This window comes from Scyliorhinus torazame, chromosome 3 (assembly GCF_047496885.1).
Source record: "Scyliorhinus torazame isolate Kashiwa2021f chromosome 3, sScyTor2.1, whole genome shotgun sequence".
Taxonomy (NCBI): domain Eukaryota; kingdom Metazoa; phylum Chordata; class Chondrichthyes; order Carcharhiniformes; family Scyliorhinidae; genus Scyliorhinus; species Scyliorhinus torazame.
The window spans coordinates 281,041,350-281,059,105 of NC_092709.1; the positions used below are offsets into that span (position 1 = coordinate 281,041,350).

At 46.3% G+C, this 17,756-nt stretch overlaps 1 protein-coding gene across 1 annotated transcript in view; it reads left to right on the forward strand.

Moving 5' to 3' along the window:
• The first annotated feature begins 4,673 nt into the window (after window positions 1-4,673).
• Window positions 4,674-17,756, forward strand: part of LOC140409143 (A disintegrin and metalloproteinase with thrombospondin motifs 12-like) — a 951,810-nt gene continuing 938,727 nt past the window's right edge. Inside the window, exons 1-2 of the mRNA XM_072497322.1 lie at window positions 4,674-5,353; window positions 5,553-5,911. Coding sequence (XP_072353423.1) covers window positions 5,224-5,353; window positions 5,553-5,911 — 489 coding nt within the window. The 5' untranslated portion in view covers window positions 4,674-5,223. The remainder of the gene's footprint in view (window positions 5,354-5,552; window positions 5,912-17,756) is intronic.

Genomic DNA, 17,756 nt, shown 5'->3' on the forward strand with positions numbered 1-17,756 from the left:
CCCTCGGGATGAGTGCCCTACCCAGAACAAAGAAATCTATCCGGGAGTAGGCTTTGTGTACATGGGAGAAGAAAGAAAATTCCCTGGCCTGCGGCCTTGCAAACCGCCATGGGTCCACTCCCCCCATCTGATCCATAAACCCCCTAAGTACCTTGGCCGCCGCCGGCCTCTTTCCAGTCCTTGATTTGGAGCGGTCCAGTGCTGGATCCAACACTGTATTGAAGTCCCCTCCCATTATCAGGCCTCCTATCTCCAGGTCCAGAATGCACCCCAACATGCGCTTCATGAATCCTGCATCATCCCAGTTCGGGACATATACATTTACCAACACCACCCAAGTCCCTTGCAGCCTACCGCTCACCATTACGTATCGCCCTCCATTGTCTGCTACAATAGTCTTGGCCTCAAATGACACCCGCTTTCCCACCAATATTGCCACCCCTCTATTCTTCGCGTCCAGTCCCGAGTGGAATACCTGTCCTACCCATCCCTTTCTTAGCCTGACCTGGTCCGCCACCTTCAGGTGTGTCTCTTGGAGCATGGCCACGTCCGCCTTCAGTCCCTTTAAGTGCGCGAACACTCGAGCCCTCTTCACCGGCCCATTCAGGCCCCTCACATTCCACGTTATCAGCCGGATTGGAGGGGCTCTCACCCCCCCCCCCCCCCCCCCACCCCCACGCCCCGCCGACTAGCCATCTCCTTTTCTGGGCCAGTCCCGTGTCCACGCCTCCCTCACCCTCCAGTCCCCCAGAGGGGGACCCCCATCCCGACCACCTCTTCTGTGTCCTATTCCCTTTCGGCCAGTGCAGCAGCAACCCTTTTTCCCACCCCTTCCCTCCCCACCGCTAGACCCCTGTCTAGCTTTTTTGCTCCCCCCATGTCACTCCCGTAAGTCAGCTGACACCTGCTAACCCCGGCTTTCCGCGCCGTCCCATTGACCTCCCTGCGTGGGAGTCTCCCAATCCATATGCATTCCTTTGTTCCCCTTCCCGCCTTTCCAAAGCCCGCTCCGCCCCCTCTGGCGCAGCTCCTGTCGCGGCCTTGTCTCTCTCCCCCAGCCCATGTAACATTTCCTGCGCGTGATTGACCCCCTATATACAACAATCATCACATCAAACCCCAAAACATCCCTCCCACCCTCATAAACCCTCAGTTAGAGTCCAACTTTTCGGCTTGTACAAAGGTCCACGCCTCTTCAGGCGTTTCAAAGTAATAGTGTTGGCCCTTGTATGTGATCCACAGTCGCGCTGGCTGCAGCATTCCGAATTTCACTTATTTCCGGTACAACGCCGCTTTGGCCCGGTTGAAACCCGCTCTCCGCTTTGCAACCTCCGTGCTCCAGTCAGGGTATATTCGGATCTCTGCATTGTCCCACTTACTGCTCCGCTCCTTCTTGGCCCATCTCTGGACCCACTCTCTGTCCGTGAACCGGTGGAACCTCACCACCATCGCCCCTGGCGGCTCATTTGCCTGGGGCTTCTTCGCCAGCACCTGATGTGCCCCGTCCAAATCCAGCGGCCTCGAAGGGGCCTTCGTGCCCATCATCGCCTCGAGCATCGTGCTTGCGTATGCCCCAGCATCAGTCCCCTCCACTCCCTCAGGGAGACCCAGGATTTGCAGATTCTTTCTCCTCGACCTGTTCTCCAGGTCTTCGAGTCTTCCCGCCCACCTCTTGTGTAGCGCCTCGTTCTGCTCCACTCTCACTGCCAGGCCCACGAGCTCGTCCTCGTTCTGATTGACTCTTTTCTGTACCTCCTGGATCTTAGCTTCGTGGGCCTTCTGGGTGGTCCCGAGTCCTTCAATTGCTGAAAGCATAGGCGCCAACATCTCCTTGTGCATCTTCTCGCGCTGCTCCTCGAAACAGCGCTTGATGAACTCCTGCAGCTCCCCTTTGTCCCTGGCCGCCGCCATTTTGTTTTCTTCCCCTCGCGTCTCCCGTTGCTCCAGTGCCGCTCCTTTGTCCGTTAGACTTCTGGTCCGTTTCATAGAAGTTGGAGGGGGACCTCTCTCCTCCCTTCCCCACGGGCTGCGTGAAAAAAAAAAAAAAAAAGTTCCGTTGGGGCTCCTCTAACGAGCCCGATAATCCGTGGTAGCGGGAGTTGCCGAATTGTGCCGGAAGTCAAGAGGGAAACCTTTTGGCAGTGTTCGCTTCACCAGTCTGCCCCAAAAAGTCTCTGGAAACTCCTGAAAAAGGTCTGGGAGTCCGTTCCAGGCGGGAGCTGCCGAATGCACGACCTATTCCTCCATGGCTGCCACTGGAAGCCTCGTCCCTGCTTCTTCAATGGCCTTGGTAGATCTTTTCACAGTTGTTCCCTCTGCTGCTAGAATTCACCTTTGATAGAGTCAAGTCAGATTGCAGCTTTAAGCTTGCCCTTCCCCCGCCTGCATGCTGGAAGAGGCCCTGTTTATCCTGTTGCAGCCAAATCTTTCACTGTTTCTGCCGGGTCTGGTAGCCAAAAGACATAACATTCCTGGGGGGCACTGTCAGGGGAATGCTGCAGTCTTCTTCCCACACCGGGAAATGTCAAACAAATGCCGTGGGGGCCCTGCAAAAGAGCCGAAAAGTCCGTTCCAAGCGGGAGCTACCGAATATGCGACCTAGCTCTGCATAGCCGCACCCGGAAGTCCAAAGCTAATTATTAACCATCTTGAAGAGCACATCCGTTTCCCTTGCGAACATAGAAACGCAACAAATACAGCAATATATGGAGAAGGGCAAGTGTGTGGGTGTGCATTTAACTCCATGTTCCAGCAGTTTTACAGAAGATCAAAGATTTCCCCCCAGATTACCAGCGGAATAGGTGTTACTGTGATCATGGGGTTAAAATGGTTAGTCATGGTACAAATCAACTCCAGCCTCCCGGATTGCCTTGATCCACTACAGTTCGCCTACCGCTGCAACAGGTCCACAGCAGACGCCATCTCCATGGCTCTGCACTCTACCCTGGAACACCTATGTCAGACTCCTATTTATCGACTACAGCTCAGCCTTCAACACCATCATTCCTACGAAACTCATCTCCAAACTCTGTGGCCTTGGCCTCGGCTCCTCCCTCTGCGGCTGGATCCTGAACTTTCTAACCCACAGGCCATAATCAGTAAAGATAGGCAACAATACCTCCTCCACGATCATCCTCAACACCGGTGCCCCTCAAGGCTGTGTCCTCAGCCCCCTACTATACTCCTTATACACCTAAGACTGTGTGGCCAAATTCCCCTCCAACTCGATTTTCAAATTTGCTGATGACACCACAGTCGTGGGTCGGATTTCAAACAATGACGAGACAAAGTACAGGAATGAGACAGAGAATCTGGTGGACTGGTGCAACGACAATAATCTCTCCCTCAATGTCAACAAAACGAAGGAGACTGTCATTGACTTCAGGAAGCATAGTGGAGAACATGCCCCTGTCTACATCAATTGGAACGAAGTAGAAAGGGTCAACAGCTTCAACAACCTGTCCTGGTCCCCCCATGCCGACACTATAGTTAAGAAAGCCCACCAACGACTCTACTTTCTCAGAAGACTAAGGAAATTTGGCATGTCAGCTACGACCTTCACCAACTTCTACAGATGCACCATAGAAAGCATTCTTTCTGGTTGTATCACAGCTTGGTATGGAGCCTGCTCTGCCCAAAGCTGCAGGAAACTACAAAAGGTCATGAATGTAGCCCAGTCCATTACGCAAACCAGCCTCCCATCCATTGACTCTATCTATAATTCCCGCTGCCTCAGAAAGACAGCCAGCATAATTAAGGACCCCACGCACCCCACATACTCTCTTCCACCTTCTTCCGTCAGGAAAAAGATAGCAAAGTTTGAGGTCACATACCAACCGACTCAAGAACAACTTCTTCCCTACTGCCATCAGACTTTTGAATGGACCTACTTTGTATTAAGTTTATCTTTTCTCTACACCTTGCTGTAACTGTAACATTATATTCTGCAGTCTCTCCTTCCTTCCCTATGTACGGTGTGCATTGTTTGTACAGCATGCAAGAAACAATATTTTTCATTGTATACTAATACATGTGACAATAATAAATCAAATCAAATCAAAATGGTTACACCAAAGGTTGCCCCAATATCTGCTGCCATGGTTACATGTTAGCGAAATGGACAGACATAGCCGAGAAGCGATAAATTAATATGGGGTTTGTGGGATGTTCAACACCTTTCAAGTTATAATTCAATTTGCAACACGAAAATGAGCTGAGTTGAAATGGCATTGTGTGCTTTATGATTGATAGAGCTTTAGTATTTCAGAATGGGTGTCGAAAGGGTCATTTCCACAATGACAATGTGATCCCCCCCCCCCCCCCCCCAAATATAATCAGGCAGCAAAATGATGATGTGACCATTTGGCTAAAATTGATTTCACGGTGTGAGCGGTATTTCTCTCCTGTCTTGAGGTGCTCTTGGAGATCAGGCTCCCGCTCGATTCAATCCAAAGGCAAGAGCTTGTCCACGTCTGCACACCAGGAAGGAAAACAGGACTGATTCTTGCGCTACCGCTGATAAATCGGCATCAATCACCTTCGATGGGAGGAAATTGGAAACGACTTTTAGTTGGCGGAGAGAAAAAAGGTTTCCTTAAAGAGTCAAAGCACGTCGTCTGACGAGAGATGTATGTTCATTAAAGCTGATGTTTTGGTTCGGGGCGGGGTCAATTCCGTCAAATATTCCCAGGTGGATGTGTTCCCTACCCTTACTTCTCGGGTTACACTGTGTTATAATCATTCAGCACTCAGGCTGACTGGTTTTTGAATTAATTGAACTTTTTTTTAAAAACAAGGGAACTTTCGAAAGCAGAATTCCCATTCAATCTTGCCAGCCCGAGGTGGTGCGGAGGGGGAAGGGACTGGTGAATGTTGTGCTGCCACACACACACACACTGCATGCGATAACATGCACATTTCTGTAGAGAGTTGCACACACTTTCGTGCAAACAGGAGTGAACTCGGGGATCTTTTTTTCTGAAGTTGGAAACCGCCATGGGCAGTTATCGAACCCTCCCTTTTTCCTTCAGAAATATTACGCTGAAGCTTTCGATCACTCCTCCCCGAGCCCTCGCCCCTGCTCCGTGTCCGCTCGCACTCCTTGGCTGCACGTTTGGGTTTGTTGTCGACCCATGGACGGGGGGTCCGTGCACCGACCCCGCGCGCTCTCCCCCAGTCTGCTTCCAGGACCTCCTTCAAATCGATGCCACTTTTAACTGAACCATGCTCTGTGCCGGGGGAGTGCGTTTCATCGCGGCCGTCCCTTTTCTGCTCAAAGTCCTTTTTAGCTCTCTGGCAACTAGCCACGGTGGTCGTCAGCTGGACTCCTCGCGTTTTGCAAACGAGGAACAAGGTTTGTGAATTTTCACTAACAAACTTGTCAATCCGCAGCACCCCCCCCCCCCCCCCCTTTTAGGTGGCTGTGTTTCTGCTCCACTCCCGCCAAGCGAAACAATTCTTGAGGAAACTCAGTGGCGTCCTTGCAAAGAAAGACCTGTGTGGTTATATCTTGTGTTTTTTTTCCCCTCCCTCTCCCTCCCTTCCTTTTCCAGGGAAGTTCATTAGGAGTTTGCAAAGTTATGATATAGTTCATCCCGTCAAAGTGGACGAAAGAGGAATTTTCCTCTCCCCGGATGTCATTCACTATGTCAACCACGTTGGAAGGAGGGATCTCGGAAGGAGTGAGGACCACGCGTATTACCAAATTGTTCACCGGGGGCAAAAGCTGCTTTTCAACCTGTCTGCCAGTCGCCCTTTCCTTTCTCCGGGCTTTGTGCTGGAGAGAAGGTATGGAAATGTGAGTGGTACCATCACCCAGACCCCCTCAGAGAACACGTGTCATCTCAGAGGCAGAGTACAACATCCACACCTGGGCAGTGGCACTGCAGCCATCAGTACCTGCAAAGGACTGGTAAGTAGTCAACCAGAGACATAACAGCAGCGCATAGATTATGCATGGGACAGTGTTTGATTCCAATCTTGTTGGTGGCTCTCCTAATCAGCTCTCCTCCTTCGTCTGAGTGCTCCAAAACAAAACGTACATGACCCGTAGGTTTCCCGAGTACATGGGAACAGCCCCATCACATCACACAGCAGAAGCGATCAGATGGGTTGTGATGAACAGTTAAGATGATGTCCCCTTTAAGACCCGGCTTGGAACCCTGGGGGACTCCCCCTCCGGCTCCGCCCACCTGGGAGTCGTATATAAGGGTGGCACCCAGTAAGCACCCGTCTCGGCACCAGGCTAGTTCTTAGCTTATTAAAGCCTTCTTTACCGCTTTACTCTCTAGCGCCGTTATTGAGGGTATAACATGGGTGAAGGTGGGTCGTTGGAGATTGCAACCACTTGCATAGAACAATGTTGTGAATGCTGGTGACCTGAAACCACAATCAGAATAATAGTGGCGCGGTGACACACTGCTGCCTCACAGCGCCAGGGACCCAGGTTAATTCCGGCATCCGGTCACTGTGTGGAGTTTGCATGTTCTCCCTGTGACTATGTGGGTTTCCTCCGGATCCTCCCACAGTCCAAAGATGTGCAGGTTAAATAGATTGACTATGCTAAATGGCCCCTTAGTGTCCAGAAGGTTATTTTAAAAAATAATCTTCATTGTCACAAGTAGGCTTACATTAACACTGCAATGAAGTTACTGTGAAAAATCCCCTAGTCGCCACATCCGGCATCTGTTCGTGTACACGGAGGGGGAATTCAGAATGTCCAAATTACCTAACAGCACGTCTTTCGGGGCTTGTGGGAGGAAACCGGGGCACCTGGAGGAAACCCACGCAGACCAGGGAGAACGTGCAGACTCTGCACAGACAGTGACCCAAATCGGGAATCGAACCTGGGATCCTGCCGCTGTGAAGCAACAGTGCTACCCACTGTGCTACCGTTAGGTGGGGTTACTGGGACACAGGGATAGTGTGGGGGTATGGGCCCAGGTAGGGTGTTCTTTCAGAGGGTCAGTGCAGACTCACTGCTTCTGTACTGTAGGGATTCTATGATTATCTGCTCAGTAAGCCAGATACAGCTTCTATGGGGAGAGATGAGTAATTCAAGTTTCAGACCCAATTCGCTGCTTCTCTTCACAGCCATTTGTTCCTTGGCATTTTCTGGTTCTGTGGCAATGGTACATTTGCAATCTATGCCATGCCTCAACTTGAGCTCCTTGTGTTCACACGGATTTCACTGCACATCTGTCTTTGTGGCAATGTGATTCCCATGTCACAGGCATGCACAATAAGGAAGTGTTGTAATTTATTTGAAAGACAGCATATTGATATTTTAAAACTGAACCAGTCTATTGCTCTGTTGTTTGAAAAAAACTCTGATGGTGAATAAGTTCTTCTAATGAGTAGGGAGTCACATGGGCCAGGGAAGTTGCAGGTTTATTTCATTTCATTAATACTGGTCTGTGCTGAGCTAATCTCAGCCTGGTTAGTTTTGGGACATTGTAGCTGAGAGCACTGATTGGTATCTCTCAATTCCTGATAGATATGTGCATGCACTGGGCCTTTTATGAGACGTGAGGACAAGAAACCCGTCCTGCCGAATGGCTACATGATGATTAATAACTACATAGGCAAGGCACAGAGATGCCCATGGGATGGTGCTCTGGTAAGGTATCAGCGCCTTGAAAAGAGGGAAATGGGAGAACTAGTTTCTTCTTTTAAAAAAAAAGCTAATCATTAGTTTTTTTACATTAGAAATTGATTGATATTTATTGTCACATGGACCGAAGTGCAGTGACAAGTATTTTTCTGCGGCTAAGGGAACGTACACAGTACGTACACAGTAGACAAAAGAATGATCAACAGAGTACATTGACAAATGGTACATCAACAAACAGTGAGTGGTTATAGTGCGGAACAAGGGTCAAACAAGAGCAGCGTAGGGCGTTGTGAATAGTGTTCTTACAGGGAACAGATCAGTCCAAGGGAGATTCATCGAGGAGTTTAGTAGCTGTGGGGAAAAAGCTGTTCCTATGTCTGGATGTGCGGGTCTTCAGACTTCTGTATCTTCTGCCTGAAAGAAGGGTCTGGAAGATGGCAAAGCCTAGGTGTGAGGCAGCAGGAGGTGTAGACAGAATCAATGGGAGGATGGCAAGCTTGTGTGATGTGTTGGGCTGAGTTCACCACACTCTGCAGTTTCTTGCGATCTTGGGCCGAGCAGATGCCATACCAAGCTGTGATGCAGCCGGATAGGTTGCTCTCTATGGCATATCTGTAAAAGTTTGTGAGAGTCGATGCAGAAATGCCAAATTTCTTTAGCTTCCGTAGGAAGGAGAGACGTTGTTGGGCTTTCTTGACTGTTGCATCAACGTGAGTGGACTAGGACAGACTGTTGGTGATGATGACCCACAGGAACTTAAAGCTATCGACCATCTCCACTTCGGAGCCATTGATGTAGACAGGGTGGGTGGGTGTCGTACTATGCTTCCTGAAGTCGATGATTAGTTCCTTGGTCATTCCAATATTTAGTGAGAGGTTGTTTTTGGTACACCATGCAACCAAGTGATCTATCTCCCTTCTGTAGTCTGATTCAAATCTCAAAGCACATTGGATTATGGTTAGTTTCTTGAGATAGATAGAAAGCTAGTTAGCAGACAGGAGGCAAAAAGATGGAATAAATCGATCTTTTTCTGATTAGTAGGCAGTGACTAATGGGGTACCACAGGGATCTGTGCTAAGACCCCTAACTGTTCACATTATATATTAATGATTTGGACGCGGGAACTAAATGTGTAGATGATACATAGTTGGGTGGGTAGTTGAGCTGTGAGGAGGATGCAGAGATGCTTCAGTGGGATTTGGACAGGCTGAGTGAGTGGGCACATGCATGGCAGATGCAGTATATGTGGATAAATGAGGTTATCTGCTTTGGTAGCAAATATAGGAAGGCAGATTATTATTTGAATGGGTGTAAATTGAGAGAGATGGATACTCAGCGAGACCTTGTGTCCTCATGCATCAGTTACTAAAAATAAGTGCGCAGGTACAGCAGGCAGTAAAGAAGGTAGATGGTATGTTGGCCTTCATCGTGAGAGGATTTGAGTATAGGAATAGGGATGTTTTACTGCAGTTGTATCGGGCATTGGTGAGGTCACACCTGGAGTATTGTGTGCAGTTTTGATGTTCTTATCTGAGGAAGAATGTTCTTGCTATGGAGGGAGTGCAACAAAGGTTTACCAGGCTGAATCCTGGAATGATGGGACTGTCATGAGGAGAGACTAAGCCAGGTAGGATTATATAGGGCAGAAATGGCTGTCACGAAGAGACGTAATTTTAAGGTGGTTGGAGGAAGGTATAGGGGAGATGTCCGAGGTAGGTTCTTTACGCAGTGAGTGATGGGTGCGTGGAATGCACTGCCAGTGGAGGGGCGGAGTCAGAGTCATTAGGGACATTTAAGCGACTCTTGGACAGACACATGGACAGCAGTAACTTGAAGGGGTGTAGGTTAGTTCGATCTTAGATTAGGATAAATGGTCGGCACAATGTCGTGGGCCGAAGGGCCTGTACTGTGCTCTGCTGTTCTATGTTCTATATTCATTGCAATTTAGGAAAGTGAGAGGGGTATAAAATTCTAACAGGGTTAGACAGGGTAGATTCAGAAAGAATGTTCCCGTTGGGGCAGTCCAGAGCAACTGTCATAGTTTGAGAATAAGGAGGTAAACCTTTTAGGACTGAGGTGAGGGGAACTGTTTTCACCAGAGAGCGGTAAAATTGTGGAATTCACTACCACAGAAAGTAGTTGAGACCAAAATGTGTAATTTCAAGAAGGAAGGCGGGATCAAGATATTGAACTTGATGATCAGCCATGATCATAATGAATGGCGGACCAGACTTGAAGGGCCGAATGGCCTCCTCCTGCTTCGATTTTCTACGCATAGAACATAGAACATAGAACAATACAGCGCAGTACAGGCCCTTCGGCCCACGATGTTGAGCCGAAACAAAAAGCCATCTAACCTACACTATACCATTATCATCCATATGTTTATCCAATAAACTTTTAAATGCCCTCAATGTTGGCGAGTTCACTACTGTAGCAGGTAGGGCATTCCACGGCCTCACTACTCTTTGCGTAAAGAACCTACCTCTGACCTCTGTCCTATATCTATTACCCTTCAGTTTAAGGCTATGTCCCCTCCTGCTAGCCATTTCCATCCGCGGGAGAAGGCTCTCACTGTCCACCCTATCCAACCCCCTGATCATTTTGTATGCCTCTATTAAGTCTCCTCTTAACCTTCTTCTCTCCAACGAAAACAACCTCAAGTCCATCAGCCTTTCCTCATAAGATTTTCCCTCCATACCAGGCAACATCCTGGTAAATCTCCTCTGCACCCGCTCCAAAGCCTCCACGTCCTTCCTATAATGCGGTGACCAGAACTGTACGCAATACTCCAAATGCGGCCGTACCAGAGTTCTGTACAGCTGCAACATGACCTCCTGACTCCGGAACTCAATCCCTCTACCAATAAAGGCCAACACTCCATAGGCCTTCTTCACCACCCTATCAACCTGTGTGGCAACTTTCAGGGATCTATGTACATGGACACCTAGATCCCTCTGCTCATCCACACTTCCAAGAACTTTACCATTAGCCAAATATTCCGCATTCCTGTTATTCCTTCCAAAGTGAATCACCTCACACTTTTCTACATTAAACTCCATTTGCCACCTCTCAGCCCAGCTCTGCAGCTTATCTATATCCCTCTGTAACCTGCTACTTTCTTCCACACTATCGACAACACCACCGACTTTAGTATCGTCTGCAAATTTACTCACCCACCCTTCTGCGCCTTCCTCTAGGTCATTGATACAAATGACAAACAGCAACGGCCCCAGAACAGATCCTTGTGGTACTGCACTTGTGACTGAACTCCATTCTGAACATTTCCCATCAACCACCACCCTCTGTCTTCTTTCAGCTAGCCAATTTCTGATCCACATCTCTAAATCACCCTCAATCCCCAGCCTCCGTATTTTCTGCAATAGCCTACCGTGGGGAACCTTATCAAACGCTTTGCTGAAATCCATATAAACCACATCAACTGCTCTACCCTCGTCTACCTGTTCAGTCACCTTCTCAAAGAACTCGATAAGGTTTGTGAGGCATGACCTACCCTTCACAAAGCCATGCTGACTATCCCTGATCATATTATTCCTATCTAGATGATTATGAATCTTGTCTCTTATAATCCCCTCCAAGACTTTACCCACTACAGACGTGAGGCTCACCGGTCTATAGTTGCCGGGGTTGTCTCTGCTCCCCTTTTTGAACAAAGGGACCACATTTGCTATCCTCCAGTCCTCTGGCACTATTCCTGTAGCCAATGATGACATAAAAATCAAAGCCAATGGTCCAGCAATCTCTTCCCTGGCCTCCCAGATGATCCTAGGATAAATCCCATCAGGTCCCGGGGACTCATCTATTTTCAGCCTGTCCAGAATTGCCAACACCTCTTCCCTACGTACCTCAATGCCATCTAATCTATTTACCTGGAGCTCAGCATTCTCCTCCACAACATTATCTTTTTCCTGAGTGAATACTGACGAAACATATTCATTGAGTATCTCGCCTATCTCTTCAGACTCCACACACAATTTCCCATCCCTGTCCTTGACTGGTCCTACTCTTTCCCTAGTCATTCGCTTATTCCTGACATACCTATAGAAAGCTTTTGGGTTTTCCTTGATCCTTCCTGCCAAATACTTCTCATGTCCCCTCCTTGCTCGTCTTAGCTCTCTCTTTAGATCCTTCCTCGCTACCTTGTAACTATCCATCGCCCCAACTGAAACTTCACACCTCATCTTCACATAGGCCTCCTTCTTCCTCTTAACAAGAGATTCCACTTCTTTGGTAAACCACGGTTCCCTCGCTCGGCACCTTCCTCCCTGCCTGACCGGTACATACTTATCAAGAACACGCAGTAGCTGATTCTTGAACAAGCTCCACTTATCCAGTGTGTCCAACACTTGCAGCCTACTTCTCCACCTGATCCCCCCCAAGTCACGTCTAATGGCATCATAATTTCCCTTCCCCCAGCTATAACTCTTGCCCTGCGGTGTATACTTATCCCTTTCCATCCTTAACGTAAACGTCACCGAATTGTGGTCACTGTCCCCAAAGTGCTCACCTACCTCCAAATCCAACACCTGGCCTGGTTCATTACCTAAAACCAAATCCAATGTGGCCTCGCCTCTTGTTGGCCTGTCAACAAACTGTGTCAGGAAACCCTCCTGCACACACTGTACAAAAAACGACCCATCTAATGTACTCGAACTATATCTTTTCCAGTCAATATTTGGAAAGTTAAAGTCTCCCATGTTTCAACAACAGTTGGAGGTCACTGAGGAATGTATTTGTGTTGTGTACTGCATTTGCACAGTGCTCCAATTTCTCTTTAAAAGTGTATGGATGACATAACCTGATGTTGTCCAATGCACTGCTTGAATAAAGGCATTTGTGTCAAATCAGTAGGTGATCCTAACAAAACTTTTGGCATTAGAGGCTTTGACAATGTACACACTGCAGTGTGTTTCTGTTGGTCAAGTGAGGTACACATCAATAACCAACGCTCACTGTTTTTATATGGAGAGTGGGGCCGTGCTGTGAGGAGATAAATATTTTCTAGTCTTGTTCTTCCACCATTTCAGCAGAATCCAGGCCAATATCATGCTTTTGAGCCAAACTGCTGACACTACTTATCTAATAACCAAGCAGAGATTGGCTAACTTTTTAATAGGCCTCTGGTTGAAGGCGTTTTGGCTGAATGTCAGAAATGCAAGGGTAAGAGCTAGCACTAATCATGGGGGATAGTTGTGAAAATACAAATCTTCTCCAGCTGTTACAGTACATTTTGCGCAGTGTACTGGGCTTCCAGATACCACAAGAAAACTATCACTTGAAGTTCTGCTGTTCACAAAGATAATTCTTCCAACCATATGCCTCAGGTATGTTTCTGCTGGATAATGCAAGCACTCCAATTGAAATCTGAATTATGTTTTAAGCAAAATGGAACCATAGATTTAATCCTTCAATACTATGTTAAACTGTGTTTAGATTCTGATAGTAAAGCATTATCTTTCAATCCTTTTCTCTGCCCTGAAAGACCTGGTGAGAAGCTGGGATCTCAAGGTGTATGTGATACACTCTTTGTATAAAAGCTTTACTATTCTATAAAATAGAACATAATTACATGAACTCAAAATAACTTGCAGTGGAATTACAGAACAGTCATTTTCGTTTCTTTGTTATACCACTTATTGGTGCTTTGGATCAACAAAGCTAGCAAGAAGAACTGGAAACTCATCTATCGACCCACAGTTGTGTGACATTTTTTATCACCAGTATGTGACATATATCTGCCTGAAAGGAGGCATAGAAATATCTGTCTGTGGTGATCTAGTAGTTAACATTGAATTTGTTTATGAACTTTCTATTTTGTTACTGCAATGCGGTACACAATGAATCTTTCACCAATTAATTTTTTCAATTTTCCAATGACAATAGGGTATCTGTCAGTGTTTTATGGTTTATTTAATATAAAAATCATCTACTTAAATTGGAAAGAAATTTACAGAAAACTGGTCATCTCAATATGTGTGTGTGTACTTTTGACAATCACTGTCACTATTGTTCCAACATACTGCACCGCGCTGCAGTTTTAATGCATGCCTTTCACTTGCTTGGCAGATGCTGGGATAGCCCTGCTTCTGAAAGCATTCCCCTGCCGGCGAGCAAGAAAAAGAGATGAATAATATTGCATCTTAGCTCTGACAAGAACCCACAGCCAGGCAGATCATAAGTGGAAGCAGATGAAGCAGCAAGTTTGCCAAGAGACAGATGGTGTGGGGGAAAACGAGACCACAAGTAGTTCATGAGCTGTACTATCTACACTTACCTAATGGCATGCTCTGTTTCAATTGTTTGGATTAGGATTTGGGTAGCCTTGGGACTGGGTATATGGAAAATCTGTCAGTGGCGCTGATCAAGTCTGCGGCAGCTTTTAACTGAGAGCTTTGTGAATTGATGCATTGTTGACTATGATTTATATCATCTATTGACTCCTTTCACAATACATGTCCGAATTCACTCACAGAAAATGTTTTGATTCACAGGAGTTCTGGCGCATATATTGGACCAAATCTTGCTGCAGTGGGTAATTTTGAAGCATGCACCATTAGTTGGACTTTTCCCTGCATCATTCAGTTTGAAGATGATTTGTGTCATGATTTGCTGGAAGTTTAAGCTGATCATGGCATGCCAAGGACAACAGGATATCTTAATACAATTTTAAAATTGAGAAAGAAATTAATGGCACAGAGGAAGAGTGAATTAGAGTCAAATCAGGTGCAGAAAGGGGAAGAAAGACTGGTTCGAGAGTGAGAAAAAAGAGACAGTGAAAGTAAGAAAAATGTATTTGATATTACAATCTTTTTAAATGCCTTAAGAATAATTGAGATCATGCAGGAAATGTTCTCCTTCAGGAGCATATAGATCGACGAGCATTGCATTGTGAATAGGGTACTTATGTTAATTATGAAATAAAATAGGCAATTAATGTGTAAATCCAACAGTTGTTAAAAGTAGCAGGAAGGCTAAGGATGAGATGCTGTATCTGAGACAAATAGCAGAATGATGTAAATCGATCAGCAGATCTGGAGATTTGCATCTGTTTTCTGCTTTATTCTTGGCCTCACCAGAAATGACCTAGATATTCAACGAACTTGAGAAAAATACATAGAATAGAGACACAAATAAAGAAAAGTGACTGAAAATATATAGCTCAAAATGTTCCCCATTCTTTTGAAGACATGGGTGGGATACAATTCCATTGATGCTATTAACCATCCTTGCTATATGACCATTATTCATCAGTCAACATATCCTTTATTTGGCCACCCATTTTTCCTGTTCTCTCTTAACCTGGAATTTATTGCTCACACCATTATTGGAGAGACATTGCCACAAGAACACCTTTGGTTAAAAAAAAGCTCCACCAGCACTTTCTCAAGGCAACTAGTGGTGAAGAATACAGTTGCACCTGCATTGTTCACACACTGAGAACAAACATTTATGCCATCTATTACTTGTAAATTTTCACAATTTTTGTGAATGTTTGATGCCTTCCAGATCTAGGCTGGTTGGGACAATGGGTGCAGATTTTACAGGAGTAATTTCACTTTGGTTACCTGGGAAGCAAGCTGGTAAAAAGAATCGTCTATCCATTGTAAAGCCCATCTGGCATTCATGGAAAAGAAAAATAAATATTTGCATTTATATTGCATCTGGCACAAATTCAGAATGTCCCAAAACACTTAACAATCAATGAAGTACTTATGAGATGGATGACTATTGTAATGTAGAAGTATGGAAAGTAATTTGCACACAGCAAGCTTCTACAGCAATGTGAGAATGACCGGATGGTGTCATTGTCAGAACTTTGGTTAAGGGAAAAATAATCGTCAGTATGCCAGGGACAAGAAGGTCCTGTTTATCTTCAAAATAATGCCTTGGTACCTTTCACATCTGCCTGAGAGGGCAGGGCCTTGGTTGAACATCTTATCTGAAAGATCAAACCTCAGGCAGTGAGGTACTGCACTGGAATGTCAGTATAGATTTTGCTCTCAAATCTCTACAGTGGAACTTTTAGCCTGTGACTTCTTGACTCTGAGATACTGCCACTGAGCCATAGCTGTTTTCATCTCATTGATATCAATGAAAATCAGGCGGGTTCCATGAAGTGTGAGTGATTTTATGTGTGAGCGATGTGCTCCCCCAGTTATAATAATAATCTTTATTAGTGTCACATTAGGCTTATATTAACACTGCAATGAAGTTATTGTGAAAACCCTCTAGTTGCCACACTCCGGCGCCTGCTCGGGTACACTGAGGGAGAATTCAGAATGTCCAATTCACCGAACAGCATGTCTTTCAGGACTTGTGGGAGGAAACCGGCGCACCCGGAGGAAATCCACGCAGACACAGGGAGAACGTGCGGACTCCGCACAGACAGTGATCCAAGCCAGGAATCGAACCCGGGTCTCTGGCGCTGGGAAGCAACAGTGCTAACCACTGTGCTACCGTGCCGCCTATAGTTCACAGTTTTTCACCTAAGTAGTATCCTGTTGCATTTCATTGTAACTTTTTCTGAATGGCTTTAAGCATTTTTTGATATTGTACAGGGCAACCAATTTCCCTGTAAAACAGTCTCAAGCTTATAAATGCTGGCTTTTTTCTTCCTTTGGGAGAATGACAGAAACCAGGTGGTTTTAATGTAGTGGTCACCTTGATCACTCCAAGGAGTGCCATACTTACCATAACTTACCAAACTTTTTCAGCAGAGTTGCAAAGTTTTGTGTCCACCTTATTGAGAAAGTGAAGGTGACCTTCACTCTTAAGACTCGGGGCTGCACGGTAGCACATGGTTAGCACAGTTGCTTCACAGCTCCAGGGTCCCAGATTTGATTTCCGGCTTGGGTCGCTGTCTGTGCGGAGTCTGCACGTTCTCCCCGTGTCTGCGTGGGTTTCCTCCGGGTGCTCCAGTTTCCTTCCACAGTCCAAAGATGTGCAGGTTAGCTGGACTGGCCATGCTAAATTGCCCTTAGTGTCCTAAAAAAAAGGTTACGTGGGGTTACGGGGTTGCAGGGATAGGGTTGAGGCGTGGGCTTAAGTAGGGTGCTCTTTCCAAGGGCCGGTGCAGACTCGATGGGCCAAATGGCCCCGTCACTGTAAATTCTATAATTATTTATTGTGCTTTCACATTTCAATATTCTGGCATACTATATACCTTGCAGTTTTAGCATTTAGTCAATTAAGGTCAGTGCATGCAACTCAACAGATTGTATAGTGTTTGATGGTACACCAATGAGAAGGATGTAAGCTGACATAGGAGTAGTTGTAGACCACTTGCCCCTTTTCACATGCTCCACCATTCAATTAGATCATGGCTCAACTTTCCTAACCTATTCCTTGATTCCCTTAGTACCCAAAATTTGTTCAATCACAATCTTGACTGTACTTCATAATTGAGCATCAGACGTAGAGATTTCCAAAGATACACAGAAGCTCTCAGTGACAAAATCTCTCCTCATGTCAGTTCTAAATGGCTGTCTCCTTATAACGAGACTAGACTCTCAGCATTTACCCTCTCAAACTGTGCGTACGTGTGTGTGCGTTTGTTTTGGGGGCGTGCCTGGCAGGTGTTAAATTTCCAAGGAGGTAGGGTAAAATCGTATATCATAGAATCCCGAATCATTGTCACTCACCTCCTATTGGTCAATGTAATAATTTCATTACCCTTTTAAACCCAGGATCATTCTGGCCCAGCAATCCTATTGTCACTTGGAATCTGATGTTGTGCGATCTAATAGAGATTTTATAAGCTCTGGTATTAGCAAGCGAACAACATATTGATAGAATCGTAGAATTCCTACATTGCAGAAAGAGGCCATTCAGCCCATCGAGACCACCAAACCTCTGAATGAGCACCCTACCCAGGCCCACTTCCCTGCCCTATCTCTGTAACACTGGGCACTAAGGGGCAATAGCTAATTCACCTAACCTTCACATCTTTGGACTATGGGAGGAAGCCGGACCCGACACCCAGAGGAAACCCATGCAGACACCGGGAGAATGTGTAAACTCCACCCAAGATAGGAATAGAATCCAGGTCCCTCGCCTGTGAAGGAGCGGTGCTAACTACTATGCCGCCCAGATTGTGCATTTGTTTGAAAAATTACTATTTCTG